The sequence below is a fragment of the Lissotriton vulgaris genome, chromosome 5, assembly GCF_964263255.1.
Source record: "Lissotriton vulgaris chromosome 5, aLisVul1.2, whole genome shotgun sequence".
NCBI classification, from domain to species: domain Eukaryota; kingdom Metazoa; phylum Chordata; class Amphibia; order Caudata; family Salamandridae; genus Lissotriton; species Lissotriton vulgaris.
This window is the reverse complement of record NC_141693.1, coordinates 1,026,330,359-1,026,348,522: the sequence shown is the minus strand read 5'-3', so window position 1 is coordinate 1,026,348,522 and position 18,164 is coordinate 1,026,330,359. Positions and strand designations below refer to the sequence as shown.

The window sequence follows — 18,164 nt, the reverse complement described above, 5'->3', positions numbered from 1 at the left end:
CTGTCAAGTGCGATCTAAATAAAAAAAGAACAGAACTTACTTACCTGAAAACTGTGGTTCTCCAGTATTGGTGTCTTTCATAGATTCACATGCTTGAATAATTCCCCGTCGTCGAAGTGGGAGTCCCACGGTACATACCATAGTAGTAAGAAGTATATATACATAAATATATACATAATATATACATATATACACGTAAAATAATATTCCATAATATTTATATTCTTTTCCAAAAATAAAGTCTTGAAGTACCATAGAACAAAATAGGCCCATAGAAAGCATTGATGGAGAGTTCACTTTAGTAACATATCAATGTCATTATAATAGTCCACTTTCCAGCCAATCAGGCTGTAGCACCCTCTAGAACCTTCTCCTTAGAAGCTCAAGCCCTCAGATTTTCGTAGCACAGGAGTGACCAAGAGTGCATAAGGAGAAGAGAGCCTCTGAGGGGAGGAAGGGTGGGTCGCATGTGAATCTATGAAAGACACCAATACTGGAGAACCACAGTTTACAGGTAAGAAACTTCTGCTCTTCTCCAGTATTAGGGGTGTCTTTCATAGATTCACATGCTTGAATAAGAGTAAAAAGCAGTACGCCACAATAAGAATCCTAAAAGGCAATAAAGAAAGTTGCATCGCATAGACATACACAGGCAACATTGCATATCCATAAGAAAAAAACGTTTATGATAGGAGGCGGGAAGCAACAGACGCTCACCTTATTTGAAGAGGTTTCGAAGCACCGCTTGACCCACAGCAGTGTCCGCAGCGTTGACTGTCTCCAGACAGTAGTGCCTCTTAAATGTGTGCCTACTGGACCACGTTGCCGCCCTGCAGATCTGATGAAGAGGCACTCCAGCAAACAGGGCAGTAGAGGAAGCAACTGCTCTCGTCAAGTGTGCTCGTACGGAAGCTGAAAGAGGCTTGCCAGCTCGTTGATGGCAGAAGGAGATGGCACAAGAAATCCAACGAGTGATTGTTTGCTTAGTGACCGGATGACCCTTACGCATCCTTCCATAGGCTACGAAGAGTTGGTCAGACTTTTGAAATTATGCAGTGCGTTGGATGTAGAATTTGAGGCACCGGTTCAGGTCAAGGGAATGAAGAGTACGCTCAGCTGGAGACTGAGGATAAGAGAAAAAAAACTTGAGAATGACCGGTTCATTAAGGTGGAAGTCCGATGGAACCTTCAGAATAAACTTAGGGTTTGTACGAAGAGTAACAGCGTCCTTAGAGAATTGGAGAAAGGGCGGCTGTATGGTAAAAGCGTGGATGTCACTAACTCTCCTAGATGACGTAAGTGCGAGAAGGAGGGAAATCTTCCAAGTAAGGAATTTCAATTCCGCTGAGTGAATAGGTTCAAAATGAGGTTGGAGAAGTTGGGCTAGGACCAGATTCAGACGCCAAGCCGGTGGAGGACGCCGGATAGGTGGAAACATCCGGAACAGACCTTTAAAGAACTGGCGAATGATCCGAGGGGAGTACAGAGACGTAGATCGATCATGTCGAAAATGGGAAAGTGCCGCCAGGAAAACCTTGAGGGAGGAATGTGAAAGTCCTGATTTTGCCAAATGGAGGAAGAAAGGCAAGATCTGCTCAGGAGTAGCGAGCATAGGATCAATGTTTACCGAATGGCACCAGACAAAACCGTTTCCACTTTAATTTATAGGTCTTAATGGTTGAAGAAGCAAGTGCTTGAGCAGACCTTTCTGCAGTCCGGATCAAGATTCAGGTGGGCGAACTCATGGTGTTCAGATTCCAAGCGTGAAGCTGAAGAGATGCCGGGTCTGGATGGCAAATCTGACCCGGAGTCATAGCGAGAAGGTGAGGCAGAGGATGAAGAGGGATCGGATCGCACTGAGAAAGAAGAAGTAGATATGTGAACCACGGTCGACGTGGCCACCTGGGTGCAATCAGCAGGATGGGACATGGTTGAAACCTCATTCTGCGCAGAAGGTGAGGTACAAGAGGGATCGGCGGAAAAGCGTACATGAATTTGTTCGACCAGTTGATCGAAAAAGCATTCCCGCTTGATCCTTTGTGGGGATGCCAACTTGCGTTGCGTGGGCATTTGCGGTTGACAGGAGTCGCAAACAGATCCATATCCGGGCGCCCCCCACCTGCGAAATACGTACTCCAGAGTTGACTGATGGAGTTCCCACTCGTGGTTGTCTGTGGTCGATCTGCTGAGAGAGTCTGCAAGGGCGTTGGAAATGCCCGGGACATGAACTGCGGTCAAGTGAACACGATGTTGTATTGCCCACTTCCAGATCTGTTGTGCCTGTTTGGAGAGCAGGAGAGATCTTGTACCCCCCCTTGCTTGTTGAGGTAGTGCATACTGGTGGTGTTGTCTGTACACACCAACAAAGACTTTCCTTCCACCAATAGTCGAAACGATTTTAGGGCGAGAAAGATAGCCAGGAGCTCCAGACGATTGATGTGCCACTTGCGCTGGTCGACTGTCCATTTGCCCTTGATTGATATCTCCTCGAGGTGTGCACCCCAACCCTCTAAGGAAGCGTCCGTTGTAAGGGTAAGCGTTGTGGCCGGCTCTTGGAACAGACACCCTGTTGTGATGTTTGGAAGGTGAGCCCACCATTCCAATGCGCCCTGGATGCGAGGGGTCAGGAAGACTTTGTCGTTGAACGACCCTGAGACTTACTGCCATTGCTTGTCAAATTCTTCTTGAAGGACTCGCAAGTGCAACCTGCAATTGGGAATCAGTGCTATGCAGGACGACGTCATGCCCAGAAAGGATTTTAATATCCGGGCAGAAACTGATCTCCTTGAGCGTAAAAGAGCCACCAGTTTGATGATGCAATCTAGGCTTTCTTGCGATACAAACACTTTCGCTAGACGTGTATCTATCAACGCTCCCAGAAAGACTCTTTGTTGTGAGGGATGGACATGTGACTTTTCGCGGTTGATGGAAAGACCCAAGCTTTGGAAGAGGGAAAGGCAAGTCTGAGTGTGTTGATTTGCTGCTTGGAAGGTTGGTGCCTTTATTAAGCAGTCGTCCAAGTAAGAGTAGATTTGTATGCCTTATAGGCGTACATAAGCCGCAACCGGGGCCATGATCTTTGTGAAGACCCTCGGCGCGGAACAAATTCCAAAAGATAGAACTTTGAATTGTTAGTGCTTTGATCCCACTGTGAAACGGAGGTGCTTTCTGTGTCTTTGATGGATTGGCACATGGAAGTATGCATCCCGGAGGTCGATTGTAGAAAGGAATTCTTCTGGATTCAGGAACTGTAAGATTTCCAGCAAGGTCAGCATGCGAAATGTCTTGGACAAATTTGTTGAGGGCTCCAAGGTCTAAAATCGGGCGCCATTCTCCGCCTTTTTCCTGATAAGAAAAAAGCGGGAATAAAAGCCCATCCCCTGTTGATTTCGAGGAACAACTTCTACTGCACCTTTCTGAATCATAACTGCAGCTTGTGCAAACAGTTCCTTTAGTTGTTTTGGAGGAGGGGACCAGATGGCGGGCGGTTGGGTGGGAACTTGATTAATTCCAGAGCATGGCCTCTTTGGATGACCTCCAAAACCCAACGTTCGGAAGTTATTGCTGACCAATCTAAAAATCTTTGGGAGATTCGACCTCCAATTTGCAGAGTGGGAAAAGACTTGAAGTTGCGAAAGTAATTTCTTATTGGAGGAGTTACCACCTCTGTAAGTGGTTTTCCGCCTGTATGGTATGGAGTCGGTCTGTCGAGACTGCGAATGGTTTGAATAACGCTGCCTGTTGTCACTGTAGGTGCGGTATTGGGAGGAGCCACGAAAATTAGAGGATGTACCTCTACCACGTGCTCCACGAAATGGCCTCTTCCGGTATTGCAAAGAACCGAGGGCGCGAGCAGTGTCCTTGTCTTTTTTAATAGATTCCAAGGCGTCGTCCACATGTTTACCGAAGAGGGACTCACCATCGAATGGTAAATCAAGTATCTTCGCTTGCACCTCCGGCCGAAAAGACGTAGACTTGAGCCAGCCTTGTCTCCGTAAAACTGCAGCGCCAGCTTACTGCCGGAAGCCAGTCGAGGAAATATCAACCGAACAGTCGATAATTTAAAGGAAATCTTCTCACCCTGTTGCACGATCTTTTGCGCTTCAGCCCTGGATGCTTCAGGGATGAGGTCAACCAATGCAGCAATTTCCGACCACATTTGTCGGTCGTAACGTCCGAGGATGGCCAAGGAATTGGCAGCCCGTACAGTGGTTGCAGCCATTGTTGAATTTTATTCCAATGGTGTCTAGACGGCGACACTCCAGGTCCGGTGGTGATGTTAAGGAAGATGAAGGAATCCGTGACCTCTTTTGAGCAGCCTGAGTAATTACAGAATCTGGTTTGGGCTGGGAAACTAAACAGGCAGGCGAATCCACAGGAGCCCTATACTTTTTGTCGATACGTGGAAGTACAGCCGGCACAGAATTGGGCAGTTCTATCAATTTAAGTCCTTCTTTCCATATGAAGTCTATGATAGGGATGGAATGCACCTGCTTCAATGGCTGGTCTTTAAAATCATAGAGGAAGCAGTCACCTTGTCTGACTTCCATCGGCAAGTGGAAGCGTTTGGCAGCCCTTGACATCAAAAGATGGAAACCCCCAATGTCAGCTGGAGGCGACGACAGAGGAGAAGTAGGTGGAGGCGACGGAGTCTGCGCCTGGTAATTGTCCCAATCTCCCATTGCAGTGTCATCATCTGGGTCTGTGTCCGTATTATTTCCAGTATCCACCTGAATTGTATGCTGTGGAATAGGTGATTGGACTGGTGCAAAAGAACCAGACGGCTGTGTGGATGCGGGCGGCGGAGAAGCCGGCGTGGAAGGTGGGAAACGACTATTGTAGTCATCGAGCATGTGTTGCAGATTAGAGATCAAGGACAGGGGCAACTGTGCCATAGGAACATCCTGGTCAACATCATGCGAATCTTCTGGAGCCGAGATATGCAATTCTTGCTCCTCATCGTCATCATAGTTCTGATATTTAATCTGTAACTCCGACGGGCTAGTGGCAGCCCTAAAGTTATCGTCCACATAGTAGCCATCTGAATCACCCTCATCATCAGATGCAAATAGTTGAGGCAGTGGACCTGTGCGATGTTGCAATGGGCTCAAATCCAAAGGAACTGGACGCTTGAGAGTAGTAGCTGTGACAACTGTGAAGCTGGTTGCAGTTGCCAGTGAAAATTTCGCTGTAGACTGTTCCGTCGACAAGGCGGTTGACGCGGTCGTCGTCGAGAGCTTTGCAGTAGACTTCTTTGTTGTCAACGATAATGGCAATGTCTTCAACGAGATCATCGTTTTAGTCGTCGTTGATGCTGCCGTCGACGTTGATGCCGTCGACGAAATTTGTGACGTCGATGAAGCTACCGTCGACGGGATGGAGGCCGTCGATGAAGTTGAAGGCATAGACGATGAGTGACGCATCGACGAAGCCTTCGTCGACGAATGGCGTTTTGACTGTCGTCGACGAGACCGGTTTCTTCGCCGTCGAAGAGATCTTGATACGGAAGCAAGACCGGGCCTCCTGGGCCAGCGTCGACAAAGCAGTCGTCGTCAACATGGATCAAGATGTTGTCGTCGTCAGCATGACGTCGACGGATCTAGTCATCGTCGACGTGCCCGTCGTAGAGCTCGTCGATGAGCTGGCGCTCATTTTTGAGGACGAGGGCACAGGATGGATCTGCGACGCCAGAGAACTAAGTCCCGTAGGCGTAGAGGCCGGCAGATACCGTGGGGAGACTGACTTTGAAGCGCCCACGAGCTTCTTTTTCTTAAGGAAAGGAAAAGGAACATCAGACTCAGACCCACGCTTAAGAGAGGTCATAGACTGGCGAGAATACACACTCTCTAAATCAGACACAGGACTGTCTGAGGTCTTCAACTTCTGTAGCCACAGAAGGAGACGGGCCTCTCTATCTTTCAAGGTCTTATTTAAAAATGTCCTACAAAATTTACAACTCCTCACGCCATGGTCCGGGTACAAGCAAAATATGCATTTTTTATGAGGGTCCTCAGAGAAAAGACAAAGTTTTCCACAGGCTGAGCAGGGCCTGAATAAAGATTTTTGTTGTAGATACTTGAAGGTTTGAAGCTGAGGAAAAAACTGAGCAGAGCTCAGGGAGACTCCCTTCACACGACGTGCGGTAGAAAATCTGAGGGCTTGACGTTCTGAGGAGAAGGTTCTAGAGGGTGCTACAGCCTGATTGGCTGGAAAGTGGGCTATTATAATGACATTGATATGTTACTAAAGTGAACTCTCCATCAATGCTTTCTATGGGCCTATTTTGTTCTATGGTACTTCAAGACTTTATTTTTGGAAAAGAATATACATATTATGGAATATTATTTTATGTGTATATATGTATATATTATGTATATATTTATGTATATATGCTTCCTACTACTATGTTATGTACCGTGGGATTCCCACTTAAGACGGGGAATTATTCAACCATGTGAATCTATGAAAAACACCCCTAATACTAGAGAACAGGATACATCGTCGATGTACACAGAAAAAGATTAAGCACCCTAGAAATGAGAAGGAACATACTTATCAGACTTAAAAGTCCAAAGATCCCATTTACAACCACCCATTATCTTGCGAACTGCAATCTTTTGCATGAACTCTGATTAAACTGTAGATACATTATATTACATGTCACATCTTTGACGGGTACTAATTCAAATGATTTTACATTCCTGGATTAATTTCTATATTTTACGGAAAGCAATGTCTAACAGATGCATTACAATAAGCTTCCAGGGACTTGTATAAATGGTTTGTCCCGAAAACCAAAGTACGAGTGGATGAGCAGCCTACCTCATCTTTAGGATAGTAGGGTCTTATTGTGTAAACCTTGGATGTTGGTGTCAAGGGAGGCGGCTGAAAAAACAGGTCATTTGCTCCCTCAATTGGCAGCAAACGCTGTGAAAAATAGAAACGCAAATTCAGCATACAACTAGGAATTATATATAAACTTTTCTAAATAATCATTAGTTACCGTTGGTACACTGGAAGATTATTAGGTATTCTTTGAAAATGCAAATATCATACTGTATTATTTTTCAATTAATCTCTTATTTTAATATGCATATCCATGGACTTAAAGATTGTCCCTATCAAATATGAAATGTTTCATCTAATATTGTAACATATAATTTAACTTCACACACCAACTGCATAAGACAAAAACGCATATTCAGGAGGAGAGGTTTGGTCTGAAGAGGGTTAACTAGTAAGAGGAGATATGTCAGTCCAACAATAAATTGCATTAACGCACACAACCCGCAGCTCGCACCTGTGAAAAAAGGAAAAGTACAGCAACTGAAAATCCATGAACAGCTTCAAATTGACTACAGAGGAACTTTATGAAGTTGATATTGACTAGTAAGTTTGTCATTACAAAATATCATTTATTGTTTAACCTTTTTAACTTAATGCCCCTTTTTTTAATGTTCATAGAATTTCGTCTGCCAAGCATGCGCGCAGTTACTAACGCAAGTCAAGATGCTAGGCGCCCTGCAACACAAAATTAATGAAATGTGCAAATAACGCTGAAATTATTTACTAGCGCTTAGGAAGAGCATCTTCTCCTCATTCTGAAAAAAGTTAATTTTCCACAAGTTAATTTGCACAATTTAGATATTTTTGAACCAGAAAACCTTCAGCAGACCAAGCCTTTCAAACCCTTACTCAGTAACAAATGAATGTTTTCACGTAACAAAATAAAATGCCATTCAGTTGTGAATTTTTATTGATACCTGGAACTCTCCTGCTAGACCACCTCTAAATGCCCAGGGTTCCTGGTCTCCGCTTAAGAACTGTGCTGAAGATTGACTACGACACCCTGTTGAGATCAGATCCAAGCGGAGAATGTTACGAAAAGGGGGTTTTCTGAAAGGTCTGAAATGTCCAACAAACTCATACATCGTAAGCTCTAAACTATAATCCAATTGTTCAGGGCTCTAATAAACGTGGGCCCTGAACGTATTTCCTGAACATGCTAAAGAATATAAAAACCAATGTGTTAGAATTTTTTTTAAATGCAGCTATTTCCTACCACATAGTTTGCATTGGGCTACAGCATCGTTGGGTAACAAAACAGAGCATAAACTGCTTTCGTAAAATACCATGCAGAGGAGTTGGAAATGTGTACGTGAAGTAACAATTCCAAATGCACCTTCTATTTTAACTTCAGCATTATAATAAACCCCTGGGAGAATCCTTCCTTTCTGAAGTCACATGTTATCCTATCAGAAAATTAAGTTGGGCATGAATCTTATCATTTGATGAAAGTAAATAGAGTCCTTTCATTCAAGTGCTTTGTACAGTACTTTAAAAGAATTATTGCTCACTAAAATGAGTTTATAAACCCTGGAAGAATGATCACGTTCGACGATCAGTACAAGCATTAGAACCGAGGAATAAGGGATTTGGCAAGAATATACAGGGAGATATCTAACCAAATGAGCAGTTTAATGCTCCATATGCTGAAAGCAAATTAGTGAATATTCTAGAATGCTTTTTTTCTTTTAAATTGAATGATATGTATTAGTATTGTACGTTACAAATACTAAAATCTCAAATAAGTCAGTTACACAATTTAAGAAATTAGAATAGTAATATGATGCGTCGGGAGCCAGTAGCCACGTACTAGGTCATTTAATTACCGGCTCCCTTTATTTGAGGTCTGTCTCTTTGATAGGATATCAGGTATAATAATTTTCTCTTTTAACAATTTTGACTCTCTCTGTTAAAGGGAAAGCACTTGTGTCCTAACAATAGAGCTTGCCCACTTACTTTTCTGATAGGCTAGAGAGCGCATAGTATCGCGCGCGCATTGCAACTCTTGAAAGTGTGCAAATTGCATAAATAGTAAATGCTGTCATCATAGTTAGACACAATCTCAAAGTATTCCAAGTTTTTGAATGCATAATGAAAACTATTGCTTGCAAAAGATAGTTCAAAATATATCAATAACTTGAAAATTTACAATTTAACGTTTACCTTTTAGTGGATCACGGGTTAAATGTTTATAAGGGCCCACAAACTCGGAAGAGCTTGAAAATATCTACTTATGAGATCATGCCATAACTAGGTTCCAGCAACTGCTGTAAATCATGGCACCGATCAAGTGCTCTGAAAATGAAAATGGTTAAAGCCCTGTATTGCCTTTGACGCTGCGCAAATGTGACTTCACTTCATCTATCTCAACTACCTAACAAACAAAACCTTTAATTTATATTATTAATCACGGCAGCACGCTGTGTACATCTGACGCAGTCCATCCATTAGCAGAAGAATCTTGTACTGAGGATTCTCCCATCTGTACACAATGAGGAAGACACAATAGAAGTCATTAGTAAGCAACTGTATTCGTACAATGTTCGAGCATTGTGACTGAATGTTAAATGGACTGAACAGACAAAAAACAGGAGTGCCAACAGTAGGAGGGCCATTTGCACAATACCCAACACCATACCGACTGCAAAAATTAAGTTACTTTTTCAGGTGTGTAAAATAATGTGATCCAATATAAACTGATATGTTAACATGATGCAAGGAAATTACGATTACTTATTCTGAAAATGTAAAGTGAAGTGACAGAAACTGGACCAAACACATAGCCACTTTTAAGTGACATGCACTGCAGCTTTAGGTCCTTATGAAAATCATTTAAGTACGGTATCATGAAAATTAAAATTATTAAGCTTAGACTTTGCATTCACATCTGACAAGTTATGCCATAACTTCCAATATTAATGGAAATAAAATCCACTCATTTGACTACCAATGTCTTCCTAGCACATTGTGTAAGTTATTTATTGTGTGATAATGAAACAGGATTAAGTAAAATGTACGCAGTGCCATGTAAGATATTAACACCAAGAGTTTGTGCACTGGTTAGCCACTGTTAATGGAGTTACCGTTACAATACAAAAAGCACATTTGTTTCCCCACCAGACTCGCTGCCTGCTATGTACCTTCAATCCACATTATGAGCTTTAAAGCTCAGTTGCGACTTGGAATTGAAATAGAGTTACTGTTGTTACCTAGATCGTACACCACGGTGATTTTCCACTTCGGATTTAGAGAAGCACCGCACATAGAACTGTGGTCATTCCACAAATAAGAAAATGAAGTAATGCAGTTTAGAGAATGCCATGGATTACCTTATAGGCTAACCGTAGGTTTTCTTCCCTATCGCACATTTTCCATTTAGGAAAACACACTAGTTGCATCAGAAAACCCCTTTGCAAAAATTGCAGACTCAACGAGCTCAGAGAAAGGCCTTTGGCTTGGACCATATATTCACAATTATTTAAGAAAACTACACATTCAGTTAAAACACAGAAAGCAGCAGAGAACTGGCGTAGTAGTGCTTTGTTACTAATGCTTTAAAAGTAATGATGTAGGGATTTAGAACAGCCCATTAAACATTCAGTCACAATTTTAAAAATGTTTCGAAAATGTTTTAAAGTTGGTGAAATTTATTTTGGCTTCATTAGCCATAGGAAACAATGAAAAGCTTTAGACACAAAATGTATACCTTATATGTCTAGAGAATTTCATAGGGTAGAAAACTATGTTTATGACTTTCCATTTAGATTTAAGGAAAATATACTTCTCATGATTTAACAGATCAGATTATGGCAAGTGGTGAAAACAGACCCAGAATTTTACTCACTTGCCTCCAAAGTACATGCATTTACTAAAATAGAAGATATCCTTTGACAAATTACATTAAAGCCGAGGGTTAGTATCACTATTTGTGTCAAAAATAAAGGAATGGAAACTTAAAAATTACTACTGAACCCCATGTTCTCTTTGTAAATAGCTTTTATTGTCCTAGGGCTAATAAATTAAAAGAATGGTGAAAAGAAAAAGAAAAAAAAGGCATCAATTTGAAAGTTTGAACAGTCCATAGAGCACATACCTAACCACTGAACAAACGACTTCACCATTGAAATAATACTCTTTATATCCCAGACATATGAATATAGATCATAAAGAATTGTCCTGTTTGGACAATTTGAAAGTCGAGTAAACATGGTCATCACCACTCCACACATGGCTTCAAATTGAGTTGCCCTGGATCTCCATTCCTCAATCTTGAACAAAAAAAGAAAATACAAGCATGTTACTGATTAGATTACTGAAAATAAGCAAATAAACATAACTGTATGCTGTGATACTAAAGGAAGCATTAAATATAAAGCAGAGAAATTCATTGGTTGACCGGAGGGACACCTTATTTAAAAGGATTTCATGTATAATGATGGGATTTAATTTAATTAATTCCACACCACAGTTCTAAAACAAAACGGAGATGAACCTTCAATTAATGAACATGAATCATCAATAAAATACTTATCACCACGTAACAAACAAATTCATCTTTATGATTGACAATATATGAAACAAAAGTGTTTGACAGTTGAAACAAAAGCCACAGTGAAAATTGAAATGAAAGTCACGGTCACAGTTGAAACAAAGCTTTGTTGAAAACATAACTCTTTCCATAGGTGTTGAGCAACATGACGCAGCACCATGTCCATAATGGCATGTAAGAAGCCACCCCATTATCAGCGATTGCAACCACTGACTCTCAAAGTTGGGAAATGGGGACATTGATTAGGAACTTCCATTACAGTACATTAGAAGAGAGGCACCTGATGTGTGGAAGGCTTAAGTTGGTGTATGCTCTCTTCCTATACACCAGGCAGGCCTGTGACAATCAAAAATTAACTGATGGCAGGCAGGAGGAGATAGGCTGATCTAGCGCCCGATTTTCCTTTCCCGCATCAAAGGAAACAAGGTCCGGAAAAGCCTATGTTCTGTGGATACAGCATGCGAGAGAAATAGCGAGAATTGAAGGGAAAGTGAAAAGGAGATGATCGGGAGAGGGGAAATGGAGGTGGTCATGGAGGTACAGAACACGAGTGAAGGAAAGAGTGCTTCAAGGAAAGATGCGCCAAGGCAAGGCCAGCGAGCGAGAGAGGCTGACAGCACACCAAGGAAGTGATTAACAGGCAAAATGCTGACCCAGGAATAGCAACAAAACTGGCCCAAGAGCAATTAACTGGTAAGAGATAGCAGAGGCAATTTGTTCTTCAGGAGAAAAGTTCACACAGACCAGTGGCGTACAGCTTTAAAAAAACAACTTTTAATTGAGCTTTTTTAGCATAGTAGTATGAAAAAAAGCGTGCAGTATGCCTGCTCATACAAGCACGAGCTGTACAGCTTGCAGTGCCAGCATGCTCAACTATTCCAGCACCATCCATGCGCCTGGGGATTGTTGGAGGGTGTGCCAATGGAGGGAAGCAAGCACTGCCCACTGCCAGTAGTGAGGAGATCCCAATTGTCACAGATTTCTCAACTGGGGACAAAACACAAGCTGCAGTCAATAACAGAGAAGCACCTTGTCACTAAAACTAGCTTGGTCTGACGAAAATTCTACTCTATAGCAGTAGCTGATAAACTGAAGAACTAGTGCTACCCTCAGTCAGAGATGATCAAAGAAATAATGTTCATTACGTTTGAGAGCACCCTGCACCCACCAAGGATGAGGTTTTGGAAAGCCAATAGTGAACTGCAGCATCAAAATGAAGATTAACAAAAGAAAGGTTTTGCTTTCTGGCGGAGTTAAAAAGAGGATTTTAGATTGTGCATATTCACGATGTCTATGTGTTAATAGTCTTGTAAAGTAAGCAATGTGTAAAATTGGATCTGAAGAGGCAACCCTGAAGCTTAAATGGATTGTGCAAAAAGGAAACCATCGGCAGAGAAAACATTTTCGGAGAAAAGATTGTGGATGGGGTCGTGGAATGCAGGAGACAAAATAAATTTAAGGTATAGATGACCTAGCATGGCTCGGAAAAAACGGATACCCAGGCATTAAGAGATCTTTGGCCAACCTTGTTTTACCTTCACTGGACTAGACATCCTGCAAATCCAATGGAGGTGGCTCGAGGTTATTGATCTCCTGTTTTTTTCAAGTACAGCTTAGCCTCTATTGGTTTGGGTGGAGGGTGAGCATCAACCTATACTACACACTGCTGGTCAGTTTTTAGAGGTATCCATTTCAACATTTATAAGTATGTGGCCTTTTACGTTTGAAAGACTGTTGTACAGACATTTTGTGTCACTTGGGAGTAATTTTAGGAACTAAATGACAGGTATGATATCTCATGTAGAAGAGTTTTAGTGTAGCTGTGAATTTTGGCAAGTGTGGATATGTTTCATGTGTGAGCCAAGCGTAGTTTTTGATGTAAATGAACAAGACAACTGGAAGCAGGGCGAATGGTGTTTGTATAGGCTACAGTGTGGTACTGCACAGATTGGTGGTTCCTCTACAGATTGTTTTAATTTTACTGTTGATGAGAAAACCTGCATTTCTTTCGTCCTTGGTCACTACACCAAAATCTGTTTACTGGGATAAGGTAATCTGCATAGATTTTCTGCCAAAATAGCTTCTTACTACACTGTAACTAAAACTTTATAATCATTCCTATGCTGCAGATCGGCTATTAATGACCTGAGCATGTAGCGAGCGGAGGCAGACTGGTATTCTGTCACTATAGGGGAGCGTACTGTGTCTGTGACAGTTCAACAGCTGTTTCTGTGGCTGTCCTCTGCTCAAAAGGAAGCATCCTATCTCGGGGGTAGAACTCAGACGGATGGAGATTGTTGGAATGCCATGGGGAGAACTGATCTAAAGGACCTCTAGGGTGTTCAGAAGTCACGTCCTTAGAGATATGGCAGCCCCTATACAGTTAGTGGTTCTAGGATTTCCGTGAAACATACTCTGGAAACTCCCGCTTGTCAAAAAGATCCCTAGATTCTCCCTGGAAGAACTGCATTTTAACCTCTCAGAGAAGAAAGAAAGCAGTACCTCAATGGAGTTTGCACCTTGGTATTAAAGTGGTACCCATGATCGATCCAGGATGAGAGCTGGGTCCAAATACTCACATCTTTATCCTTTTATCACCCCACCCTTTTCAGATAATTTTATAAGAGAAAAGTGATCTATTGACAAAAGACCCAAGCTCTGTTGAATATCGCAAAAATGACCTGAGCCAAGCCCACATAATATTAAGGGGCACAGAGTTTGAGGTAATATTTCAGCCTCAGAAGATGCCATCACCTTCTGGCCTGCTGTAGCTATTTTTGTTGAACCTCGCTCATTGCTGGTTATTGAAATCCTTTATATTTACTGAAGTCAAAGGCTGCCTTTATACTGATGTTAAGTGAAACTAAAAAGTTAATAGTGTACCCAAGTCTCTAACTTCTAACTGCTGTGAGCTTCGAATTACAGTACACTTTACCCACTGAATTGAGCGCAGAAAAAGAGTAATTTGCATATGCAATAAGAGCTCATTACTGATGAGGCTCCGGGGCGGTAAATTACAGCACCTACACAGGATACTGAATCCGGTTTAAATGACTTCTACCATAATGATATGCATTACCTGGTGCTTATGTTGCTGTATTTTCTATTCAATAGGGAAGTAACTGTAGGAGTTTGTAGGGTAGCTTTCATTGGCAAGGTCTCAGTGTAAGAAAGTGGCTCTGTATATACTGTACCAAAGTAAGGTACAGTGTGTACAGAGCCTAGCAGTCCCCAGAGGTTTGGCAGAGGTTAAAGTTAGATAGAACCTTACTCTCTAAAGTGGTAGCTTGGTCGAGTATAAAGGCAGTATCAGAGGACAGTGTAAAGCATTTGATGTACACACTCAGTCAGCAAATGGTCTCACACACAAGAACTGAACTCTAGGCCAATTGCTTTGTATATAAAAATATATTATTGTTTTATTTTAGAATCACAGGTTGGTAAAAAAAACAACTTTCTCAGAATGAGATACCACAGTTGAATACTTTCAATGAGCAATAGACTTTTGAATGCAATAGATACCGTGATTGCAATATGCAACACAAACTTAACACAATTATACCATTGAGCTCAATGGGAATTTTAAGCAAACTGTAATATCATTTACTTTACAAACGTTTTTCTTACTCAGGGCTGGATCCTGGATTCAGCCCTTGTGCATCTCCTGAAAACGTTTGAAGAAAATCGTTTTTGTTAAAAAGACGATTTTAAAGGAATATTTGTATGTTGCAAAAATCGACACTTAAAAGAATTTCTGGTAAAAAACAGGCAATGTTATCCTATGGAGAAAAATCAGGTTATTGGAAAATCAGTTATAATCACTTTTTCTAGTCAGTGCTGGGTACTAAGATCCAGCACTGGGATCTCTCCTGGTAGCAGGTAATTTCGTTGATCGGTTGATTTTTAGTGAATATTTAAAAGTTTCAAAACTAGACACTTAGAAGAATTTCCAAGTGAAATCCAGTCACTGGTATTACCCTATGGAGAAAATGTAAGTTATCGGCTTTCAGGTAAGTACTCGACTGGGAGAGTTAAGGTTCTTGGGTAAGACTCGGGTATCTCCCAGGTTCAGGTTGGTACTGTAGATACACCTTCAGCGGCACCGGGGCAGCCGGGTGCAGAAAGAGTAGGCCCAATGTTAGCCTATGACGGGGAGGGGGCCTTGGGTTGGTGGCTGCTAGCAGGTAGGCCACACGGCTGTGGAAACGGAGCTCCTGGTCACTTGCTCAGGGCAAGTGGGTTAGTCGAACAGAACAGTTGGTGCACTCCCAGTGACACTGGGACGGCTGGGTGCATGGTGTTTTTGGGCCGTCTGGCACCCAATGGATTTCAATGGGAAAGCTGAGAGATGAACAAAGGCTGCAGGCTCGGGACGGAGATTCTTCGGGTGCGACCACCACTTTGAGGGGTAAGTTGGGAAGCTGTAGGTTGGGCACAGGTGTGTCTTTAGGAGTCAGGAAATCTTACCCTCTGATGGTCGCGGTAGGGGGTGGGGGGCTGGTGTTGAGGCTGCAGGTGTCGTCAGGAGTGTCGAGGGGAGTCCTTGGGTGCTGGATTCTTGGTCACAGTCGCCGGGGGGACATCCTTGTGGTCTTTGTTCACTCAGGCACGGGCCATGCTCGGCGGGTGCAGAGCGTGCTGGATTTGCGGTTCCTGATTGGCACCACGAGCTGTAGATGTTTGAGCAGAACCACTGCTCGTGGCAGTCCCAGTCTTTACTTGAGCAAGCCAGTCAGGTCCTCCGGGGTTTTTGAGGTTGCTGACCATGGGAGACGCCAGTGTTTAGCAGGAGCAGGTTCGAGGGGCGACAGGCTGGTACGGCTGGGGCCAAATCAGTTGAAGGCATCCTCTTGTTAGCAGCTGCACGGCAGGTCTTCTTTCTTCTTGTAGTTTCGGAAGCGGGATCTAAGGAAGGAAGGTTCAGGGTGCCTCTAAATACCAAATTTAGGGGCGTCACATGTAGGTAAACGTCAGGGACCAATGGGTGCCTTCCCTGGGGTGGGTACACCCCCTTTTCTGCCACTCTCCAGTGGGAGGGGGGCAAGAGCCTGTCCCTGGTTGGCTGGGTCCCCCCACCCTCAAGATGGCGGGGGCTCAAGGTTGTGCTTCACCTGGAGTCCCCCATCCTAGGGGTGGAGTTGGCAGAGGTGGACACACCTCCCTTCCTCACTTTGTTTTTCGCTTCTGGTCTCCCGCCTAAATGTACAGCAAGTGGTCTGGAGAGGCTCACAAAGGCAAAATGCCTTTGAAGCTTCCCCTTCATGAACCCTGCCCACTCTGGGGGAGGAGGCTTGGCACCTTGTCCCAGGATGTGCTTAGTTTCAGGCCCCCGAGAGTGGCAAGCTCTCGACCAAGGGATCCAGAAACCTGTCTGGGGGTGGCAGCTTCAGCAGCCACTCAGTCAGGTGACTGGGAGTTGGTCGAGTTTCAGGAGCATCTCTAAGATGCCCTCTGTCGTGAATTTTACATTAAATCCCACACTGGCATCAGTGTGGGTTTAATGTGCCAAGAAGTTTGATACCTAACCTCTCAGTTTTCAGTCAGTGTGGCCATTATGGTGCTGTGGAATTCGTGATGACAACCTCCCAGCACCATATACTCTTAATGGCAGCACTGCATTTACAGTGCCCAGGAATGGACCTGGGTACTGTAGGGGTACAGGGCTCATGCACCTGGACCGTCATCACTGGCATAGGGCACCCAGATAGAGGAGTCACTGATGTATGCCAGGGCAGTGTTTTGTGGGCATGGCACACAGGGATGTGTGCCATGTCGACTCTTTGTTTTGTTCTGCACCAAGACATGCAACCTGCCAAGGCAGTGTGTGTGTGTGTGTCAGGGCACAGGGCCTCTAAGGGTGACACAATAAGTGCTGCAGCCCTTAGAGGCCTTCTCTGGTAACAGTGCCCTGGATACCTAGGGTACCATTTAACAGGGGCTGACATGTGGGCAGAGATGCCAATTGGGTTTAGACTTCAATGCAGTTTTAGGGAAGGAACACAGGCCCTGGGTACCTGATTGGCAGGAGCCCAGGGCACACTCATTTAAAGCACATCAGCAATTCAGCAAAAAGTGGGGGCATACCATGCAAGAAAGAGGGTACTTTCTCACACTCAGTCTCACAAAATGAAAGTAACCCATCCAAAAGATGGTGACTTGTGGCTCATCTGCAACATTATGGTAAACTGACACCTTTTTTATTAATCCATAAATGCCAAATGTACAACAGTTTTGAAATGCATTGAGATACACTAGGAATCGGAAGTTAGGGGCAGAGGGATGCTGCTTATGTATTAGTTCCCACTATGTGGCTTTACCTTTTGTTAATTTGCTTTAACTGTATTGATTTTGAAAGGGAACGGCATGCTTTATTTTCAAACAAAGAGGTTTGCATGTTGCGAGAAGGCTATCTCGTGGTCCACCTTTATGTTGAATATCTTAAAATGATGCTTAGACAGATTATCAGAGGCATTCAGAAGAGAGTGAGTGAGTGTGTGTACACAACTATGTAAGACTGAATACTCTACTGCATCAAAAGTCACAGACGTGTCCAGTATAACCAAGAAGTATCATCCCTACCCCATTATCAGCTAAACCGAGCTAATCATCTCAACAGTCAATCCAAGAGCTTTCTGCGCCATAGCAAGGGAAGAAACCAGTCTGGAATGGAGAGAGACATTTGTAATCTCTCTGGGATGGATCTGGGCTACCACAGTTGGTAATGGGCCTGAATTTGACTAAATTTGTGGTGTCCAGGATGGCTTTTTAG

General features: G+C 43.2%; 1 protein-coding gene across 2 annotated transcripts in view; it reads right to left on the bottom strand.

The window, feature by feature from the left end:
- The window catches only part of OGA (O-GlcNAcase), a 548,350-nt gene that overhangs the window by 160,886 nt on the left and 369,300 nt on the right, over window positions 1–18,164 (bottom strand). For both annotated transcript variants that reach the window (XM_086922657.1, XM_086922658.1), the window contains exons 10-12: window positions 10,940–11,114; window positions 7,764–7,849; window positions 6,823–6,927 (exon numbers count right to left, since the gene is read on the bottom strand). In XM_086922657.1, the coding sequence (XP_086778783.1) occupies window positions 6,823–6,927; window positions 7,764–7,849; window positions 10,940–11,114 (366 nt within the window). The remainder of the gene's footprint in view (window positions 1–6,822; window positions 6,928–7,763; window positions 7,850–10,939; window positions 11,115–18,164) is intronic.